Raw genomic sequence first — 23,342 nt, 5'->3', positions numbered from 1 at the left:
TTTGTCTGACTAAATTATGAATGTAGGTTTCTGTTCCTGGATCTGTGTATGTATGTATATTGTATACGTATCTTTGTGCGTGTGTGCGTGTGTGTGTGCGTGCGTACGTGCGTTTGCCTGTGTGTGTGTATCAGTAGCATACACGATGCAGGGAATCCTAGAGTGGAGCATTGAATTCAGAGAACTTCTTCAAACTGTAAGCATAATATCAGCTCAGAAAAGTCAATTCCTTTGAAATACTTCAATTATTCAACTTTTATTTATATAAATAAATTGATAAATATCTCAGTATTGTTTCCTTGCTTACGATAAGCCAATACGTGAGCCACGAGTACGTAGGCATTGTTAACGTTTTATTTATTTGTAAATGCTATTGAATTATTGCTTTTTGTACTTAATCAAGCTATTGTTTATATGCGCTATTCGTTTTAATACGTACAAGAGGTAAATTGCCTTGAATGTGTACTTTGGGGCTCCAAAATAGTAAAGGAAATGTTATTGATCCGTTTTATTACCGTATTAATTTATTTTTGTAACTAAGAATATATGTCTTCTACGGCTAAGTAGGTTTCCCTTAGGGCCATTCATTGATTACTTAAGGGTCCCGAAGGGGTTGTAAAAAATATACTATGTATTTTGAAAAACAAAATGGAATCTTACGTAACAATTTTTTAACCCCAAAGGCTTGAAAAATCTTTCTCGATCTCTACATTTGGTTCACGGAAATCAACTATAGCCCCTCGAGATTATTTACACTCTTTCCCATCTCAACCCTTCACCACTTTCCTGTAGGCTTCTAGCGGTCACGAGCGTTATGGCCCACTTTGAGAAACACTGATCCAAAAATGGTAACATTTAAGTAATATCTAGTATTATATATGTATATCCAATCTTTGCACAGGTTATCTATAGCCCTGGAGTTGGTGAACAACCCGCCAGTGTTCTTCCTGGACGAGCCAACAAGCGGTCTGGACACTGTCACGACGGCCCAGTGCGTGAAGTTGCTGAAGCAGTTGGCGCGACAGGGCAGGACTGTGGTCTGCACCATTCACCAACCGCCGGCTTCGCTTTTGGAAATGTTTGACCAGGTAACTAATGACGTTTTTATAATATAGGAGTAAAAGATGAGCATGTAATCCCCCTGATGGTAAGTGATCAACCTCAGATAGGATTAGATATTCCAACCTGAGGTCGGCCTCAACTGCGCCGTTACCCCTGAGGACTAAGCTGGAACGCCTCGAAAAAATATGTCTCCCTAACCACACCCCTCAAACTAGAACACAGCAGCGCCTAACACTACTGTTAATAGGCAAAAACAGGTGCAGCGGTGGTGCCACCGGAGTCGAACCACTAAGGGTTCTACCACGCTTTCTATACCACAGATCCACACTAGAATTCCCTGCATGGACTCACACAAAGATGAATATATTAGGGTAAATGTGGATAGTGCGGTTATTATGTATAATTACCGGGAACTATGCATAATTACCAGTGCTCGTGGTAAATGTTGTAAAAACTTTCGAATTAATTACATTTGCCGGCAATTATATAAAATTACCATACCCCTTTAGTAAGTGTAGTAAATAATGAAATCAAACATCGGAATCAAATGCTATCTAACCAATCCTAAAGAATTTCATACCGGCTTGGTTTTGGTTAGGTTAGATCACTACATTTACCATGTGCGTTGGTAATTATCTATAATTACCGGTAATTATAGATAATCACCGATTGCTTACATTTACCGCAACAAATATACAAACATCCAGACCCAGAACAGTTCTAAATGAATCATTCTGATGTTTGTCTGGCCGGGGATCGAACCGGAACCCTTAGCGCGTCAAACTGGTCACTGCTCCGCCACGCAGGTCGTAAACTAATTTATAACTGATTGTGTTGGTTCAGGTTCAGATTCTAGTAAAACCCTAACGAATTTTAAATGAATGTGTTTTTTTTTTAATAAGATTGAACTAGCGACTGACCATGCAGTTAACCTGTTGGTTGGTTTCAACCACTAAGATATTATTTCCATTATGTACAAAGGTGATACCACTATTCATGGTTCGACTGCATATGTAATCGTCTAGATTCCTCACGAACCTAGTGAATCAGTGCTTCTAACATAGGTTCAATCGTGATCGGAATTAAAATGTCCTTTTAATGGAATCGTTCCTCATGAATCATAGTTCCCTTAGCTCGCATGTAATAGGATACAGATAGTAGTGTTTATTTGAAATCACTCATCATTAGATAGAACGGTGGTAAAGTCAGTTCAGTATGGGTCTATCGGAGAAGTACCACCGCGATTTCGAAGGTGGTAGAACCCTTTGTTGTTCCACCTATTTCTGCGTAACAGCAGTGTGAAGCGCTGCTGTGTTCTGGTTTGAAGGATATAGTAAGAAAGACATACTTTCCGAGGCGTTTCAGCTTAGTCCTCAGGGGTAGCGGCGCATCTGTGGTCGGCTTCAGGTAAGAATATCTAATCCTATCTGTTGCTGATTACAGATGTTCATAGGCGGCAGTAGTTTGAATAGGTGGGCTGCAATCTCACTTCCTACTTCAATCTTACATAAAGACAAATAGAAATAATAATAATATATAATAATAATAAGCTTGACTCAAGAAAATATATTTTTTGCACCAAGGCACGTTTTATGGTTAGGTACAGTTTGTTATTATAACAAGAATTAGTATTTAAATCAAACGAAATCCATACTTCTATTTAAATCGTAAACATGATTCGTCGTGTTTAATTAAGAACGTGAAGTCATAAATTAATTATAAATATATTCAGTCGTGAAGTGTTGCCATACAATAATTCAGAATACCCATCAACGCGTGTTTAATTGCAATATTAATTTGTACTTACGGCTAGGGTTACCAGGCTCGACTGTTAAAAATCGAAACCGGAATTGTACATAGCTGATTATTTAAGTTTCATAAAACAAATAAATTTAAGGTTTTTAATTTAAATTAATTGTGAACTATATTAAGATGGTCATCTGTTAATACGTTTGACATTTGAGACACCACCGGGCAACCCCTTACCTAACCTTAGAACAGCAGTATGAAGCGCTCTTATGTTAGTGGTGGGGTAAAAAAATAACATTTATACGATTCCAACTTATATTTGTTATTGACATAATTTTTATTGTGTTTAAATTTTACATACTGGCGACATTACCTCGTTGAATAGCTAAGCTAATTCTTTGCCCGAGGTAAGAACTATATTCCAATTTAGTTGTTTGGCTGTGTTTATTGTCTACTTGCTCCCCTTATGCATAATCTTCAGGATTTCATTATACTATTATGTCTTATTTGAGGTTGAATCACGGAAACAAAGTGACGATCGACAGCTCTGTGAAGTTTCAATATTAGGCGCAATATCAGTGACAATCCGACTGCATACTATTATTAAAGCCAATAATATCCTGCTAAAGGCAAATGTCTGGGCACCCTATTTCCATTGCTTTCAATCTATTATAATTGCGTTTTGATAAATGAAATATTGTTGTTGTACTTACAATCCAATGTTACATTAGGTATTTCATAGCCGGCATAAGATTAATTGGATTAGCAATTGATGTATGAAGATGTTTTTATCACCTATTCGTATCGATTTATTCTCAGTTCCGCCTTTACTAATAATAAGCCACGTTTTAATTAAACATGTGAATATATGTATTACTTAGGTAATAAAATTAATAATAAAGGTATTGTTTGTAATAGCAAAGCACAACAGCTATTGTTGTGGGACGATAGTTCGAATACCGGGAATGTGCCTCAAAAGTTGTATGCCTATTGGAAATTATGAGTATTATCACTTCCTTTAATGGTGGAAACCCTTCCTTCAACCTCTAGATTAGATACCTGAAGGCCACAGTTGCGCCAATTAGGTAGAAATAGGTGTGTCCGTGGTGCTGCCACAGTCTTACCACAGAGGTTTTCACCATCTTTAAACCTACCACATTCTTCTGGCTTTGAGAGGAGACTTGAGCCCAGCAATAGAACAATAATGAGTTGACGAAGACTTATTAACAATTACTGATAGATACTTCAGGTTTATTTAATTCTATATAATATAATAGGAGAGAATTAGATTTGCTATTCAGCGGGGTAATGTCGCCAGTGTTTTGGGAACTCTTCCAATGGACAACAATTTCGATGATTATAGTTATTATTTTTTTGAAAAAGTTTTTTATAAATTATCATCATCATCAACCCATTACTGTCCCACTGCTGGGCACGTGTCTCCTCTCAGAATGAGAAGGATTATTATTTTTTTTTTATTTATTCATTTATTTCAGACAACAAGGTCCATATTACATATACCTTACAGACTAACATACATACTAATATATACTTATAACTAAATCACGTATTTGCGGCGACGTGAGACGCGAGTCTGGTGACTTCCGGGGGTCCTCTCCGTCCACGGAACTTCCGGAACACAACTCCCTTCGGCCACAGCTCCTCCTTCAGGAAGGTCGACAATTGCTCAGTTGGGACGCGTACAACAAATGAACTAAAGTTCACCGCGTTACGCGCCTCCAACTTTTCGACCACCAATCGGAACTTGGGTTTTACCGCCAAATACTCCACTATGTCAGACGGCTTCGTGCTGTAGTGGAGCCGTGAGACATACACGTGCGACACAGGAACGGACGCAGGAGATGGTTAGATCCCGTCGGTGCTGTGCCACATTGGTTATGACAAGGAGGCTTTTTCTTCTTACGCACCACCTTAATAAAGCCATCCTTGTCCGCCGCATGGTTGGACACCACACTGCGAGGGGGTTCATTGTGGGGGTTCCCACTTTCCCTCTCTGGCCTTGTCTTCCGCTTCCCGGGTAGCTGGCGGGAGGCAGCTGCAGCGTAGTCACGTTGAGGCGTAGACACGACGACATTATGCTATAGTCCACCACGCTGGCCAAGTGCGAATTGGTAGACTTCACATACCCTTGAACTTTTTTGTTTTTAAGAATTCTCAGGTATGCAGGTATCCTCACGATGTTTTCTTTCGCCGTTTAAGCAAGTGAATAACTTCTAATACGCACGTAACTTTGAAAAATCGGAAGTCTGGGATTTGAACCTCGGACCCCTCGATCAAGAGGACGCGTTCCTTAACTACAAGACAATCACTCCTTTTGTGTACATAATACTCATTTATGACTAGCTGTGCCCCGCGGTTACACCCGCGTTAAAAAGAAACAGGACACAGCTAGTTCTAAAATATAAGTAGCCTAAGTTACTCCTTATTACATCAGCTACCTGCTAATAAAAGTCAAAATTGGTCCAGCCATTTCAGAGAATAGCCAGAACAAACAGACAGACAGACAAAAAATTTAAAAAATATTACTTTGGTGTATGTACCGTATATATATTCATATGCATGTAGTAAAAAGCGGTTATTTCAATATTAAAAACAGACACTCCAATTTTATTTATATGTATAGATAGTTTAATTTAAAATATAGTAGCTGGTATTAGCAATAAACCACTGATGATCGTGGCAGATAGCGTGCCTAGCATTGTATTCTAACACGGTTCATTTACATAATTAAGATAATCAAGCTTTAATCACCTCGTGATTTACCTCAGCCACTTGTACCATTGTTCTGAATGCCATCCGTGGAGTTGACATACTTTATGTTCTTTTTTACAATTGCTTATTTAATTTGCTTTAGTAGTTCAGTGGTATATGAGGTCAAGTTGTACCTCGAGGTGCGTATCGAATAAGTAGTTAATGCGTATTAAAATTATTTAATACTTGCTATAACGGTGAAGGAAAACATCGGAACTTTCCGTAAACCACTGTGACTTCTTTAACTTTTTTCGCTAACTTTACAAATTCGCACTTGGCCAGTGAGGTGAACTATGGCTTATAGATAGATAGATAGATTCTTTATTGCACACTTCAATAGAACATAACAATAGTACACAATTATATTAGTTAATTGTATGCAATAGGCGGCCTTATCGCTAAGCAGCGATCTCTTCCAGACAACCTATGCATGGAAAAGGTAAGGAGGGTAGTGAAGAAAGTAGGAAGCGTGTATCAAGTTAGGGAAGGAATATAAAACATAGTATAGTTAATATAGTACACAAACAACAAAAAGAGAAATAAACACAAACACATGAAGCAAATGACAGGATAATAAATATTGACAGTAGAAAGCGAACATAATACCTTATACCCTTAAAGTAGACCCGTGCCCAGCATTACCCAGAAATGGGACAGTAATAGTTTGACATGAAGCTCAACAATGAAGCATCTCGTTCCATTTCATTTTGACGAAGGTACAAGACTTATATTGCAATAAAAATTTTATCGAGACTAATTAATAAATTTTGTGGAAACTTTTTGGGTTTCGAAGCCTTTTGGTTTAATTAAATTTAAAATTAAAAACATTTCATAGTAGTATTGTTATTATGGATTAAATATTTGTCCTTCCCTTATTCAGTAGGAAGCCGCTGCCGAAAGTGCGTCATTAATCCGCATATTACCGCATTCCGACCTAAAACAACCAGTGTAGTTATTTGTAGTTATGACAGAAAGTTTACATGATTTCTGGTATTTACTTGAAACAAACAATTTAATGCCCGCTATTAACTGATAATCAATTTATACACTACGTTACATGCTACACGTTTCTGAATCACGCTATCGAAGTTTTCACAACATCTTGCAAATATACAGTTTACACTTAGAGCGGCGAGATGTCTTCCTTTAGCAAACATTTATGCCTACTGAAGGTATTCGACAATATTTGCCTACCAGACAAAACTTTGGATAGATTCATTATTAATGACGGACGTAAGACAAAACAGTTACTCTATATCTTTTTTTGTTTATAAGTAGATTTAATAAATAGATTTTGTTTTTATCTATAACTTTTTAATATAATTCTCAGGCATGTCATATTATAGCTTTCCTCACATGTTTTCCTTAATGATTAAGGTTCGTGATCATATTTTTTTTGGTTTCTAAAGTACCTATCTCGTATTATTCACTTTGACACTTCGACGAATTTTGGAGTCATCAGAACTATTACTCATGCTTGAAAGGCAAAGAAAGATTGTATAATGAAACCTACATCTAAGAGTTCATGAAATTGTTCTCAAAGTTAAAGATCACAAGGATATCTATAAGTATGTATCATAGTTCTCGAAATTATTCAGAAACGTTCTCAATTTTCTCAAGAAAACCTATATGCCTGATAGCTCCAGTAATTGTTCTCAAAGGAATGTTGCTTATTCTTTAAGTAGCGAGAAAATAAAAATAATTCGCCAAGTACGAGTCGAACCACCAAACGTTCATAATATTTTACTTTTTTTATAACATAACCATATTAAAATCTGTTTTATTGTTATCTTTTGTATTTATTATAATAGCAGTTATATTAGTAAAAGGATTGTAAAAATTCAACTGTCCTACTAGTTAGGGTTTGAGAGAAAAATGCCGAAAAATACTGCTTTGTTGTATTGAGACCCCTTTAATATTCAACTTTATTTTATTTTTTGTATTTGCTGTTATAGCGGCCATCGTTACACATCTTCTGTAAAAAGTGTCTATCTATTACGGTTACAGAGATAGACCACTGTAACAGACGGACAGACAGCGAAGTCTTAGGGTAGGGTAGGGTAGGGTTCCGTTTTTACCCTTTGGGTACGGAAGCCTAAAAATAATATATCTAAATATATAGGTATTAAATACCTAATGTATTCTATAATATTTAAATAAGAGTAACAGGTGTAGATTTAAAACATTGATTTATTTTAGCGATTTAAATGAGTGTGTAGAATTATTTATTAAGGTATTAATATTAATAGTTGTATTATACATTGTTTTTCATTGTATACTATGAGTGCCTTTATTTTATCGATTATTTATGTAAATCGTAAACACAAGTACTTGTGAAACGATTTTCGATACTTTGGACCCAGTTTTTAGTAGGTAATAAGAAAATAATGGTTATGTAATGGACAAAATATTATAATGATATTAACACACTTTCTACACCCCCAGTCCCACACTAGGATGCCCTGTGTCGTGGGTGTCATGGACACACACAGAGACAAATACACAAACACCCAGACCCAGAAACAGAAATCTAAATTTATCATTCAGATTTCTGTCTGGCCGGGGATCGAACCTGGGACCCTCTGCGCGTCAGACCGATATTGTGACCGCTCCGCCACGCGGGTATATTGATATGCCCATATGCCCATGCCATAGCCCTGAGGGAATACCTCAGGAAGAAGTTTATTTTACATTCTGCACGTACGCGGCATAAACGACCGTGCAAACCGAACCGTAGAGGACCGCGACGGGCCCAATGAACATATTCCGATTTTGTTTTTTTGTTGGTATACATTGTAGAATATTTATTGATTTCAGGTGTATGTAATAGCTGACGGGCTCTGTATATACCAGGGCGATACCGAGGCGATGGTGCCTCACCTACGAAGTGTTGGGCTGCCGTGCCCAAGACACCACAACCCCGCTGATTTCAGTAAGCAGCTCTTTGTTAACCTATTATATTAATTAACTGCATATTATGACAATGTTGTAGGTACTGGTAGGCTATATCTATAAACAAATCTTTGTCAGTATGTCCTTTATAGAATCGTAAACTATGCATTTGATCATGTGATAATCTTTACCATAGTTGTTGTGCCTGAGCCCACGAAGGTTTCTGGCGCCACTGTTATTTCAATGAAGGTACAAATGTTCAGTTATATGTGTCTTTAGTATGTTTTTTTTAAAACGCGGACGAAGCCGCGGTCCCTCCTAGTTAATTATAAATAATTATTTTCTGTGCCAATGTAACATTGCCTTTATATAACACAATGTTTTAAATTTTTGTACTTTTAGCATTTAATTATACTTGATAATAATAGATATGTACACTGGAAGGTGTAACATAATTATCATGTATTGGATTCTTATCATAGGTCACACGCGTTAAGCTTGTTACTTTGAAACTAAATTATCATATAGATACAAAGTTGGCATTGTTACATATGCATTCTGCTAAAGCATTAAAAAAGGTGTAATGTAATACCTACCTATCATATGTGTAATGTTTTAATCCACTTAAAATTAGTGTTTGCCACTATTTTATATTATACAACATATTCTTTAAAAACTTATAAATTTTAATCATAATCATAGCGTTACGGTGAGTAGGTATTCACGGAGCGTTTTACTTCTCGTAAAAATATGTCTGCGGCTGTCTGGTATTTTCACTGCAACGGTGTGCTTTAGACACATTTATATCAATCTCTTTCCGTCATACTTACGATCGTGTTCCGCTAAGTTGGTGGGCGCCGCCGTAACCGCGGCGGCTACGGTACGTAACCGCACAAAACTGCGGTGTCGTAAGTTTTAAAATGAAACAGCCGTTTTGGTCCGCGCTTGGAGCCGAAGAAAATCGCTGTGAATTCTCACTGTTACAACGAATAGAAAGCGTTTCGGCGAGGAAAGCTGGATTAAAGTTCCGACCGGCTCGCTTCGCTATTACATTTCAACGCATATCGCGGTGCGTCCCTAATGACCATGAATGTCTCTACACTTTCTTCTATCTTTAGCCCGCTTGTCCATAAACCATATCCACGTAGATTGTCAAGACGTAGGTATAATATGAGTAAAATTCCACCTCACTAGACCCATAAGCTGCCACGCCACGAATATTAGGTAATATCTTACTTGATAAGCTTTCGATAAAAGTTTATTTCATTCATAGTATTATAAGATTGAAGCTCCAAAGAAGAACAATGCAGTGGATGCAGTAAACTTGATTGTTATACTGATAATAACTAACTACGCTCATAGATATACTAGGAACGACTCTACGCGATATAAGGGTAAATAGTTGACAAAAAGATGATTGCTATTTTTAAAAGCAAATCAACTAGCACACTTCGACTTATTCGTATTTATATTTAATAATATTTTAATACTTCCTAAAATTGTGTTTTGATTTGCAAAGCTTCATAATATGTGATGAGGTACCTAATTTTAAACAAACAAACACCAGTTCTCGGTTGCAAAACATTCGCGCAAATATTAGTAGGTAGTGTACATTGCTGATTGCTGTGGGAACATTAGCAAACTCATTACTTACTTAATTTTTAAGTGTTAGTCAAACATAAATACGTTCTTTGGATTTTATTTCTTTGCTTTGGTATTGTTAAGAGGCTGGGAATAAGGTTCTTATTGACACTAAATACTTAAACGTTTAATATTTTATGCGAACATAAATTTGTTTTTATGGTTAGATTAGTGAACGGATAATACGAAGTGTTCAAACCCTGAGAAAGAAGGGTAGTCCATAGATTTCAAGTCATCTTTAGTGGAAGAGAAATATTTTATGTCAGATCCTTATTTTTCTTTTGAATTTAAAATTTGAAAATTGGTGGACAGGTAATAAATAAAAAAGAAAAATAAATAAAAAACGCCACACCCACACAAAAAATATAATAAATTCCTACCAAAAGTAAGCACTTACTTATATTAGCTTTTTCGTAAAAAACATGTTTCTTCAAATATTTGCAAGAAATGTATTCATAAAAGATTTTTAGTAAAATTAAACAGAACAGAACGAAGTGATCGGTTCAGCTGTTTTCCATTTAACATTAAGTTAATCATTTCAAATAATATCACGTATTATGAGGTCAGATAACCATTTCAATGTATTGTATTTATATTGATGAACAAAGTTACCAGCATCTACCTACGCAAGATATCTTGACCGCGATAGGGATAGCATTGTATTGTACGGCTTTGCAATTGCTATTGTAAGGTTTCACTGCAGGGTTCAAGGTTTTATCAAAGAGTTTATTTAATCTTTGCGTTTTAATTGTGCAATCAATATATTACGACATAAAACTCGACTGCAATAATGCCCGCTATCAATACTTAATCTAACCAAATTTTGCCGAATAAAGATCGAAATTTGTCAATTTCTGCAATAAGTATACAAAAAATTGTCATATTTCCATCTTTGGTAGGTATTGAATATTAATAATGGGCATTCATGTATGATTAACTTTAAAATCATTTTGAAAGGACAGGGTAAATGATATCGACAGATTAGTCTAACTTCCTTATTTATGTTTTATAATGAAGTTTTTTATTTAAAACTTATGAGTAATTCATGAAATAATATTATGTTATTATTTATTTTAAACATTCCAAATGGAAGAACCTATTTTAAATATTTATTTATTACTAGCTCACCCGGTAAACTTTGTACCGGCTCAGAATCTGTTTATGAAATATATTTCATATTTACTCACCTTTTAAACCTTCCCTGGACTTCCACAAATTATTCTAAACTAAAATTAGTCCAGCCGTTCTCGAGTTTTAGCAAGACTAACGAACAGCATATGATTTTTATATATATAGATAGATTACTTATGCTAAAACTATAAACATATATCCTGGTAAATATTGATTTGGAATTTTAATTTGGTCCTTAATTTAAAATTGCACAAAATACATCATCCGGCTACACTTTGCAAGTTATGTCATATTTTAGGCAATAATAAAGTAGCCTATTTCAATAAAATAAATACTTTATCGATACGGGAAAGTGCTCTTAAAATTAGTTCAGGCTTTTCTTCAATAATTCCATATAACTAAATAACTGGTTATCATTTTGTTAATATGTAAATAACGCAATATAATATAACGCAAAGTAATTTTTATACTTAATACTTTAGTCATTAATACTATTCACATTGTTTCAGTTATCGAAGTCACCGAGAACCCGGACAACATAAGCTTGCTTTGCGAGAACGTGCTCAACGGCAAGCTGTACAAATCCACTAAACTCGACAGCTCAAACGAGCCAGTAAACAGCATGCCACTCAAAATCACATACCAAATCGAAGACGAGCTTGGAGAACGAGAAATCGTGCTATCCAACGAGAACTGTTTGTACCAAGTGAAGTGTGAAAGGAGCCAGTCGTCCGTTTCGTTGGCCAGCCAGATCTCTAAAGACAATTCATTAACTTGGATGAAGGTTCAGAACTCTTCAGGTGGTTGTGGGTACCCCACTACCTACTTTGAGCAGTTCCGTATCCTCTTATGTCGAATGCTGGTACAGATTTCGAGGAATCGACAAGGTAAATATTTAAATTTAGTAATAATACTCGTAATAGGGATAGTAATAATATAGTAATAGGGATAATAAGGGGATCACCTTAGCGATGCTAGAGGTACGTGGCTAAGGCCGTCCATCGACATTCATAATCAATCTCAGATAGGATTAGATATTCCTACCTGAGGTTGGCCACAGATGCGCCGCTGCCACTGAGGACTAAGTTAGAACGCCTCAGAAAAGTATGTCTCCCTTACCACACCCTTTTAACTCAGCAGCGCTTAACACTGCTGTTAAAAGGCCAAAATAGATGTGAAGGTGGTGCCGCCGGAGTCGAATCACAAAGGGTTCTACCACTTTCATATTATAAAGTAAATAATTAAATAAAATTTCTTTTCCAGCTCTGTGGATCCAAACAATCCACCACGCCATGTGCGCTTTGCTAATAGGTATTTGTTTCTTCAACATGGCCAACGACGGCACTCAGATGTTCAACCATTTGAAGATGTGTGTGGGGCTCATCATATTCTTCGCTTATACACAAATCATGGTTCCAGTACTTGTATGTAAGTGCCCCTTATAGTGTGTTATAAAAAAATGTGCGATACCTTCTTCGTGATGTACCTACCTATCTTAAATAAAAACATTGACTAAAATACCTTATTTAAAGTTAATTCATTTCCGCCTTATGACACCGTTAAATGCTTCTTGTTTTGATGAGTTTGATAAGACACATATACTTACCCAGCCATTTATACACCACTAGTAAAAACGAGTGGTGTATCCAGACCTGTATTTGTTTTGTACCCGAGGTCTGTGGGTGTATCAATGTACCCAGCGTACAATCTTCAGAGATATAGATGAGATAGAGATAGAGATGTAGACCTTATCGAGTTCCGTTCCAAATTGAAATTGATTGTCTTTCATAGGGCCCTCTCAAAAGCTTATTTACTATTTCATTTCATATAAGAAAAATATGTATTATTTTTCAGATCCCCAAGAAGTGAAACTGGTGAAAAAGGAGCATTTTAACCGTTGGTACAGTCTGACGCCGTATTACGCTGCTCTAACAGTGTCGAAGTTGCCAGTGCAAGTGTCTCTGAACATATTGTTCTGTTCCATCGTGTACTTCATGGTGGGCATACCCTTCACCGTGGACAGGTTTATCGCGTTCTGTCTCATCGGGAACGTTGTGTCGCTCGTGTCTGAAGGCATTGGCTTGGCTATTGGCTCTATGTTTAGTGTCAGGGTAAGTGTATAGTAATGTGTTAGTCATCTCATCATCAACCTAACAACCAACCAACATAATCATACTGTCTCACTGCTGAGCACCGTTCTCCTCTCTGAATGAGATGGATTAGGCCATAGTCCATCGCGCTGGCCAAGTGTGTATTGGTAGACTTCACATACCTTTGAGATTTTTATATAAATCCCTCAAGTATGCAGGTTACCTCACGATGTTTTCCTTGTCCGTTTAAGCAAGTGATATAATAAAATAAATATAGTTTAAAAAACTAAAAAACACGCTTTTATGTTAAAATCAACTAAAAAGCAAAAAATAATCTTCAATCTAGGAATCAATTAAGGAACAGTAAATAGTATCATTGTGGAAAAAGTGTGGGGTGCTCCATTTATCAGGTTCGAAAAGCGCCCCACACTTTTTCCACAATTATACTATTTACTGTTCCTTAATTGATTCCTAGATTGAAGATTATTTTTTGCTTTTTAGTTGATTTTAACATAAAAGCGTGTTTTTTAGTTTTTTAAACTATATTTATTTTATTATTTTTAGTATTTGTTGTTATAGCGACCACCATCATGCATCGTTTGTAAAAAAATCAAGTGTCTATCTATTACGGTTTAAGAGATAAAGCCCTGTGACTCAAGAACAGACAGCGGAGGGTTTCGTTTTATCCTTTGAGTACGGAATCCTAAAAATCATTCTACAAGATGGCATTATAGATATGTTTCAGTACATTTGAGTTATAGGGAAATAATATTATTATTTTCCAAAGCTAAAAATCTATCTAGTAACTTTGCCTGAACGCTCCATAAGGCGCTTTCTCTCGCCTCGAAAATCGTTAATCCTGAGGATATTGATAAGGACAATGGTACAAAATTATTAAAATCGTGTATTTTCATAGGTCCTCAATAAATCTACAAAGTTTGAACGAAATCTGGCCGTTTAAAGTGGGTCAAAATCGCGCCCAAAGAAGTCGGTTACAAACATACAAACAAACATACAGGTGAAGCTAATAAAAAGCGTGTAAAAATATACGGCCACATCGCATATGAAATATGTAAATATATCATTATTTTTTTCATATTTTAAACGCGATGTCTCCATATAATTCAGTTTTACGTATATTTATACTAATTTAGTACTAGCCCCTTGTCCCAGGATATTTTTACCAAGCGACTTGTGTATGTATAGCTATAGGTATGTAGTATGTTTGTGTCCCCATTTGATCTGTCATATTTTAAAAGAATGTTATGTTTTTATAAACATAAATAGTCATACAAAAATATTAGATATATAGTCATGTCTACATGGATTACCACGACATGAACCAAATTAATAATCCATATGATAGGTACATTACGTTTTATGAATACTCTTCCAGAATGGCTGCGCGATAGGCCCAGCAGTGATAGCCCCGTTCCTCGGGCTGGCCATCTACGGCTTCGACTTCGCGCACCGGATCCCGCTCATCATGAACATCATCATGAAGACGTCCTTCCTCCGGTGTGGCGTGGTCGCCATGGTCCTCACCATCTTCGGCTTAGGGCGAAAACCACTAGAATGCACCGATGTCTACTGCCACTTCGCAAAACCAGACGTTCTACTCAAGTACTTGGATATCGAAAATAACTCCGTGTGGCTAGAAATACTTATTATGGTCGGAATTCTATTGTTTTTCAGGACCGTTTGCTATATAAATCTCAGAAGGCGCTTCGCGACATGAGCTTAATAATTAGGTTATTCCAATGTGATATTTTCAATGTAAGCCAGTGGTACAAATTAAGTGTCAGGCGACATTAGTTGCTGATAGTAAAGGTATATAGATACACTTGGCTTAACGGTCAGGTACAGAACCAATAGTTTTAAAAGTTCTTAAACGCATTTATACTATTTACAAAGTGTATGTGATTTCATAGAATAAAAAATAAAAAATAAATCATGTTTAGTTCGGTAAGTTTAGTTGTTTGTAACCTTAAATTAGGGATGTCGGTCTTAGATCGATTATTTTGGCCTTAAAATATTGATCGAATCGATCTAGCTAATCGATAGGAGATTCCAGAAATTTCAAAATTTTATCAGCTGTAATTACATCATAACTGGTTACTTTTTTGGCTCTTTTTTGGACGGTACAGAAGACTGATTTTCTGACAGCTTTCCTGGTGCGAAAAATAACAAAGCAGCAATAAAATGAATTGAGGAACGTTTCAAAAAATATTCCGCTGTCTTCGATTTTTTGTAGATCGATTCTTCACACTTTGTTTTCAATCGATTCCAAAACCGATATTTTTTGGAATGAATCGACATCACTGTATTAAAACAAGTCTGAAATCGTTGAGCCTTTATACAAGACAATGTTAGTACGCAATACCTTAATATGCTGCAAAATAAATGAATTTTAATGCCAAGTAATTATCTTCACTCTTCACAAATTAATATTTGTCTAATATACAAATACCAATTTTTTCGTAATAAAGACTTATTTTGATACAGTTATACATTTTTTTAAAAAATATACAAAAATAAATATTAAATAAAACGAATTTTTGTGCAAACGTATTTTTATGTAGTACGCTGTTTTGTCAAATTTTTGGATAGCCTATTTAGATTCTATTTCAAAATGTATTAAAAAATCTGGTTCAAAATTTACAAAATCATATTCTTAGCCAAAGAAACATGACTCACAAATGATATAAAGAATATGGATATTTCAATCATATCGACATTATATATAAAATTATTTAATAGTGAATTCTTGCCTGCACGACAATAAGTCAAACTTAATTTAACGAATTTAGTTTTTATAATACTAATTGTTATTCATTATTATTTTATTTTTGGGCGTAAGTTTTACTAAAATATGTTTGAGTTCACAAATTACGTAAAAGGAAAAATCTACTATTTATTATTTGAATTAAGGGCTTTTAAATGTATGTTAATTAGATAAATTTAGTCTGATTGTAAAGACAAATACTGCATACTTTAAATTTGTTTATATAAATAAAAAACCAAAAATATACCCCAGTATGTATGTAGCTTTAAATTAATAAAAATTAGAGTAACATAACATTCCCTTATGATTTACAGGAAGTTTTAGATTGTATAAGAGAAGGTAATGTAGGTATAGCACGCGCCAAGTTTCTAGTGTGCTCTGAAGTTGTTGCGCGCAGGTGTAGTCCAGTGTTGCCAGGTCAGATTTGTAATATTACAGTGCACCGATGAAAAAATACAGTAGATCGGCAAAAAATATAGTAAATCATAAAGTCAAATACACTGTTTTTAGTCTAATACAGTCAAATACATTGTAAAATTGTAATACATTATTCAGTAAATGCTGTAAACTAAAGTAAATCTACTGTAATTACAGTGCATCTGACAACACTGGTGTAGTCAGATAGCTAATGGGATAGAACACAACTACAAGCAACTACTCCGTAAAGTAAGGGCACATTAACGCAGCTATATAGGTACCCGTGGGCGAGAGCAGGTAGCGGAGGGTGCCGTGGAAGTCCCACACTGTCTCTGTCCCACTGATATCTACAATTTGCCGTTGCGACGCGACTCAGAGGCGGACAATAAGTTTGGCGCGGGCTCTATATTGGTTAACATTTGAAAATTGATTATTTTATCATTAATAATTATCACAAAATAGTTCTTATATACTTAAATCTGAATCTTATGTAGTAATTAAGTGACTTAAACAGGTAGTATTTAATTTATGAAGTTCGTTTATTATCTACATAAGTTTTATTTAAGTGGAACATAATCTCTGTAGGTAACTCGCGTTATAATTTGCAGTAGTCTCAATTATTGTAAAGTTTATCTTAAGCCAATTATTGTTACAGGACAGGGAACATATAACGTTAATATAATAATAATAATGCTGATCGACAGTGATAATATCCACGGTAAATTATATTAATTCAAAATTTTGGAACAATAAAAACTTGAAATTTTACACATGGTAGATATCAGTAATGTCCCCTAATTTTACAGACTTCGAAAAAAGAGGAGTTTCTATGTTTGGTTGTATTTATTTTTCAAAAATTTCAATACACAATTCTGTAAGTGTGTTTCACAAATTCTCTTTTTCAGTCACTATATCAATTTGAATAAATAGGTACTATTTGATTCAAGTTGAAATAGGTAAATATATACTATTTCAACTTGAATCAATTAACTTTTAGAGGTGTGGCTAATATATTAGTAACAGGTACAGGTATCATGTATATTCATATTAGGATAGGCGAATATAGCGTAATAGGTTACCAGGTATTAGTCAAATAATAGTGACGCGTAATAGCGAGGCGAGCAGGCGAGTCGCCTCGTTATGACAATATGATTTGCCGGCCGCGGTCATCTCCTCTCATTCACTCGCTGAGCGGCCACAGTAAAAATATGGACCAGTATGGAAACTCCCTACAAGCGTTCGAAACGGCATACTTGCCCCTGAAAACAACTAAGCCTGTTGAAGCATAAAGGAAAATTTAATCACCTTCACCGCTTTACTTCTGTAATAGGCATACCTACGTGATTAATATCGTGCATATTCTCGAGATCTTGTATTTCATATTAATTATTGTAGATAATATTACCTACGCAGGTATCAATATTACATTGAGTAGCTAATAGTGATCGGTTCACTAATATGTGACTAATATCCTATAATAGTTATGGTATCATAATATACGATAGCTAATATATTCAATAATAGGATTACGTAAAAATAACCCTAATATAACATCTCTATAACTTTGGGGATCTAGGGGTACAAGTGATATGACGTGGAAATAGGGGTTATTAGTCTGTTCCTGACAAAGTAATCCTTGTCCTAAGAACGTGGTGATAATTCGTAAAGGGATATTAATTAAGACAAATATTGTAAAACTGACTTTTTATATTTTTGTAATGAAAAAATATAGTAAGATGAATGCAAGTAAATTGTTTTATTTATTCTTGAGTTTTCATAAAATAGTAAATAAAAGTTGTATAAACTTCTCTGTTTCTTAAAACCACTAATTCTTTAGGAACATATAATATAGTAATAATAAATCTTCAAAGGATCCTACAAATTATGTTTACTGATTTAAGGGATAGGCTAAAACAAAGGGAGGTCTCTGGCGGACCAAGAGGGGCGGCAAGAGCGGTAGGGCGGCCTATGATCTCTGGTCCTTTGGGACCCCCAAATGTCTTGTTATATAAGCTTATTAAATTAGATCAACTACATAGACTGTTTAGAAGCCCTCAACTTTCCGCCCGGAACTTAGTCTGCCACTGACACTCCTGTACTAAGTCTGCTTACTAGGTTCTAAAATATCGAAACGCAGGAAAAATAAAATATAAGACAATAGCTACATATTTAAATTGAAAATATTATATTGACTTTTAACTTGCCTATTCAACCAGATTATCCAAATTTATTGTGAAGGTCACAACTATTTATGCCGAATAACAGCAGTGCTGTGTTCCAGTTGAAGGGAAGTGGTAAGAGGGACATACTTATCCAAGGTGTTCCAAGTTAGCTCTCGGGGGTAAAAATGGCGTTTGTGCCCCTTAGGTAGGACTCTAATCTTATCTAATCTCAGTTCTTACAAAAGTACTAAAACTAAGTAGATAATAGAGTATAATCTTTATATTTTAAAATCATATCTTTAATATATTTATTTCTTTGCGGAACCTTTGTCTCGTCTCTTCTTTATATGTTTCTTAGTTTTAGTTTTCCTCTTTTCTGCTTTTTCCTCCTTGACAGCCTTCTTCCGCGCCTTCTTACTGTTCGGAGATTCATCTCGTGGTCGGCTAGAGTTCTTGAATTTAGTTTCTGGAAAAATTCACAATCATGTTCATATTTTGTTCTGGTGGTTTAAATTCAAATAAATACTTAGTTACTCAGGATAAAATTTTATAAGTTATAGAAATGATTTTAAATGTAACATTTAAACATATAAGCATTTTTGATTTATTATTATTCAAACAAAAAATATACTAAATTTCTCATTTCTAAACATTTTTTCTATCAAACATGCATGCAGTCAACCTGGTACAAGATCACGGCCACCCATAGGCATAGTGATTCTACCTAAAATTGATCACAGATGGGCTGTCATATTGACACCTACAATAGTTGACTCATATGTTAGGCAGGAGGCACCTTCGAATAAAACGCAAGAACTGTTTCACACCAGAAATAGATGTGGCTGGCAGTGGTATGCCTCTGGTCCACCTTTCAAAATGTAATGCTCGAACGTAATTACTTAGATTTTGGATACTAGATGCATGAAGGTACTTAAATTTTTTACTTGATAATAATACTTACGTCCATCATCATCATTCTCATCACCAGAGCTGCCTTCAGAGCTACTGCCAGATAGATTATCCTCTTGTAAGATATCTGGTTTATCTGCGGTGCCAGTCAGGTTTTCATTGAAACCGGCAATTTTCTTGTAAGCCAAGTCATCGGTTTCACCTTTCTTTGCTTTAGTTATATCTCGTTCATAATTTATTACCTAAAATTTAGAGGACAAAGAAGATTAATATCATGTTATAGTTTGAGTATAATAGTGTCTGTTGACAGGTGATTATCATCATTTCTGAAGATTTGAGGATTTCTTGTTGATGCCACTAGAGGTCTTCAATAGCAACGAAACAAAAACGTCTGGTTGGCAAGAAAAGGTTACCTAAGGGTTATTTTATTAATGACTATAATTTGTCTACTTTTAAGTTATCACAGTTGTTTATAGGCCCCAAATAAGGCAGAGGTTCTATAATTATAAAGTTAGTATGTAGAAATTATGAATCTTTGACACAGATTACGCTGGCAGTAGTATAACAATAGAGGAATAACTAGAAAATTCTTTTAAATCTTACCTCAGTGAGCCTTTTTGGAATATAAATGTTTTTGAATGCTTCTTCTTCGATTTGTTCCTGAGCTGACATTTCTTCAAAATTCCTGGAAGCGGCCTTCTCAGACAGTTTCTCCAAACAATCCTCAAGATTACTTTCATTTATGGTTGCATCTGTTATGAAATCAAAAAGTTCTTTCACCGTCAATGTCGCAACACCTTTTTTCCGGAAGAAATCAGATATATTCGTACAATCTTTCCTTAAGAATTCAAAAGCGTGTGGGTGGTCGTGCTCAACGGATTGTGACACATCAATAACAACCACATTTCCATTATGGTACAGAAGATTGAACTCTGATAAATCAGCGTGAACTAGTTTGCATACGTTAAAAATCTTCCACATCATTGTTATGCAATCCCGATACAACGAGCGTGCTGTCGATTGGGATATCTCCACATCTTTCAGTTTCGGGGATGGCCAACCATTCTCACCCATGAATGTCATAACCAAAACATGGCTCCTCAGAATAATAGGCTCAGGAACATTAAGCCCAGCATTGTACATTCTTACAAGGTTCCTCATTTCCTTCTCAGCCCACGTCCTGACCATTTTACGGGGATTTGACCTGCAGTAACCATTCCTGAACCTGTATTCTCCAGATACATACTTGTCTCTGTCCTTAAAAACTAGGATTGAGGTTTTGAAAATCTTCACAGCGAAATCTCTTCCATCTTTAGAGGTAGCGTGATACACATTCGCTTCCTTGCCAGTGGATATACAACCATTTATTTCATTAATGACTCCACGGTTCAGTAGTTTGAAGAGTATCATTTTAGTGCGAGGATCCATGACCTGTTCAGCAGTAGCTCGGTCATGTTTATCCTTAAATCTTATTCTTTCATTAGCAACTTTCCGATCATTCAAGTCCATAAATTTCTGAGCCCTGTCTGTCATGGCAGGCTCATATTTATCAACATTTATTTTGTTAATGTACTTTTTAAAAAGCTTCTCAGTAGGCTGGTATGTGGATATTTTGCTAGATGGCACCTGAGCATTAACATTTTCTTTTTTCTTTGATCCTTGTGTAGGATCATCCGAGTCGTAAAAGTAGTCATCTGAATCAATGTCATCACTACTGAGGGTTTTTATTTCTGGATTTTCTGCAAACTGAAACAAAACATGTTCTAATTATAATTAGAGATGTCTAGATGATATAATTTGAGATGCCTAGTTAGGATACTTTGCATATAGGGCCGATGGTGATTACTGCGCTATGCAAATCATATATACTACCCAATAGGCAGTTAAAGAGCATGCTCTCTAAATACTTGTATTTATATAGCTTGCTATATAATAAAAATACATAATATTTTTATTAAAACAATACAAATTAACCATAGTGTATTAAAGACATGTACATTTGTATAAAGCCTTGTTTATACAATAATCATTGTATAACATAGGTATATATATTTTGTTACAGTACAGAGCTAATGTTGTGTCCAATATTTTGGAGGTTAGATCATGCTTACTATCTTTCATACATTTGAAACCTTTACCTTTTAGTATAAGTGATAATACAACCAGACAGAAAGTATTCACATAATAGGTAAATATTTTCCAAAATTATAAAAAATAATGATTGAATGATTGACATACTAACCCTTACGGATTTAACTTTAACAGATAAATCCTCTTCATAATCACTGAATTGTCCATCAGAGCCTGACATTGTAACGTTTAGTGCGTACAAGATGGTTTTTATAATCCTTATAATACTTATAAGCAATAATTATTTATAAATACAAATAACACCATGCAGTACAGTAGTACACGCATTCAATTTTTATTTGGTTATTTTGACTTTTGACAAAGTCAATTTCAAATTGTTGAAGTGACGGTCAACGTTATCTTGACGTCGAAATGTCAAAGGGATTTTACTTTTTTAACAGAAAGCCGGTTATTAGTATTATGCTCTAAGGTTCTAAATTATATAATTATTATTTAATATGAAAAATGATGGGAACTCAAATTCAAATTATGTTATTTTCAAATGTTTATAAACATTAAGTAGGTTTTATAATTAAAATAATTAAATCGTGAGGAAAATGTATGTTCGTTCCGTCTTTAAACGTACAATCTTATTTTTTAAAATATTTTTAAAAGGTAACTTGTTTAGAGCCGTAATATAGGAAACCTGTGAATAAATAAGTGATATAGTAAATATACTATAATACTGATATTGCGCCGCAAATTAATTTATTTATTTATATAACGCAGTATGGTCAATCAAATAAATATCGCAAATTATGAGGGGCGCTTGATTGAGGAATCAACCAATTCAATGTCAATTGGAAAAGTGACCACTATTATTAGATTTTCGTTGTTTGTTTATAATAAACACCAGTTCCTTGTATTGATAAAACTGTCCGTTGAGCGATTGACTGTTGGTGTGAAACATCTATAGCCGCACGTAAAACCGATTTCTGGCGTGGCGACGCATGCCATGGCGCGTCGCCACGCTATACGATGGTATATATATACAGTCTATATGCAGTAGTGTGTACGGTGTGGCGACGCGACGCCATGCGCAATAACTATTACCGAAGTCACTGATTAAACGAATTAAGTAGTCACGATTTGAAATAAATTCGTAAATTTTTGTATTTAATGAAAATAAATGTTTATTCAATAAATGGTCATCGTTTTTTGGAAAAAAATCGTAACATTTTATTTTATCATTATGACATATTTAGTTCCTATCACAATATGTTCTTTTCTGCATATTACTTTTACAAAATAATGTCGATGTTTCACATCTGCCAGGGGTCCCGTGACGGCTCACATTTTTTTTTTTATTGGGACAGATGATTTCGATGTGACTGCAACGATTATGATAATTATTTAGAACAAAGATAATAAATTTCAATTCCAAAACAGTTTTAAACAAAACCGGGCTTCGAATTAGACAAAATATTATAAAATCGGAGAACCAAGATAACATACCTATACATACGTACTATACGTACAACATAATTATAAGCGAGGGTACTACAATACATGTGTCATAGAAGTAAACAAAGTACCTAAATACTTTATCCCTATGTACCTACCTACCGATTAATACTTTGTCAGCAAACTATATCTTGAAAC

At 35.0% G+C, this 23,342-nt stretch overlaps 2 protein-coding genes across 2 annotated transcripts in view; one reads left to right on the top strand and one right to left on the bottom strand.

The window, feature by feature from the left end:
- Positions 1 to 18,290, top strand: part of LOC140756189 (ATP-binding cassette sub-family G member 1) — a 71,895-nt gene extending 53,605 nt beyond the window's left edge. Inside the window, exons 5-10 of the mRNA XM_073091629.1 lie at positions 902 to 1,088; positions 8,401 to 8,515; positions 11,757 to 12,134; positions 12,511 to 12,675; positions 13,102 to 13,358; positions 14,734 to 18,290. Coding sequence (XP_072947730.1) covers positions 902 to 1,088; positions 8,401 to 8,515; positions 11,757 to 12,134; positions 12,511 to 12,675; positions 13,102 to 13,358; positions 14,734 to 15,075 — 1,444 coding nt within the window. The 3' untranslated portion in view covers positions 15,076 to 18,290. The remainder of the gene's footprint in view (positions 1 to 901; positions 1,089 to 8,400; positions 8,516 to 11,756; positions 12,135 to 12,510; positions 12,676 to 13,101; positions 13,359 to 14,733) is intronic.
- Positions 18,291 to 18,963: 673 nt separating this feature from the next.
- Positions 18,964 to 22,052, bottom strand: RIOK1 (RIO kinase 1). Its single transcript, XM_073091630.1, has 4 exons — positions 21,853 to 22,052; positions 20,214 to 21,356; positions 19,663 to 19,852; positions 18,964 to 19,167 (listed from the first exon to the last, which is right to left on the bottom strand). Exons 1-4 carry the CDS (start codon positions 21,919 to 21,921, stop codon positions 19,010 to 19,012), a joined length of 1,560 nt encoding a protein of 519 aa, XP_072947731.1. The 5' UTR covers positions 21,922 to 22,052; the 3' UTR covers positions 18,964 to 19,009.
- Positions 22,053 to 23,342: the final 1,290 nt, after the last annotated feature.

This window comes from Epargyreus clarus, unplaced genomic scaffold, assembly GCF_041222505.1.
Source record: "Epargyreus clarus isolate Ecla_fem2 unplaced genomic scaffold, WU_Ecla_fem_2.2 ptg000034l, whole genome shotgun sequence".
Classification (NCBI taxonomy): domain Eukaryota; kingdom Metazoa; phylum Arthropoda; class Insecta; order Lepidoptera; family Hesperiidae; genus Epargyreus; species Epargyreus clarus.
The sequence above is the reverse complement of the archived record's forward strand: the minus strand, read 5'-3'. Positions and strand labels throughout refer to the sequence as shown.

Excerpts from the sequence above, each read along its gene's own strand:
- RIOK1 (XM_073091630.1), bottom strand. The coding sequence starts at position 21,921 with ATGTCAGGCTCTGATGGACAATTCAGTGATTATGAAGAGGATTTATCT. Across the intron at positions 21,357-21,852 it reads TTAAAGTTAAATCCGTAAGG|TTTGCAGAAAATCCAGAAAT; the intron begins GTTAGTATGTCA and ends GTTTTGTTTCAG. Across the intron at positions 19,168-19,662 it reads TGAGAATGATGATGATGGAC|AAACTAAATTCAAGAACTCT; the intron begins GTAAGTATTATT and ends GAATTTTTCCAG.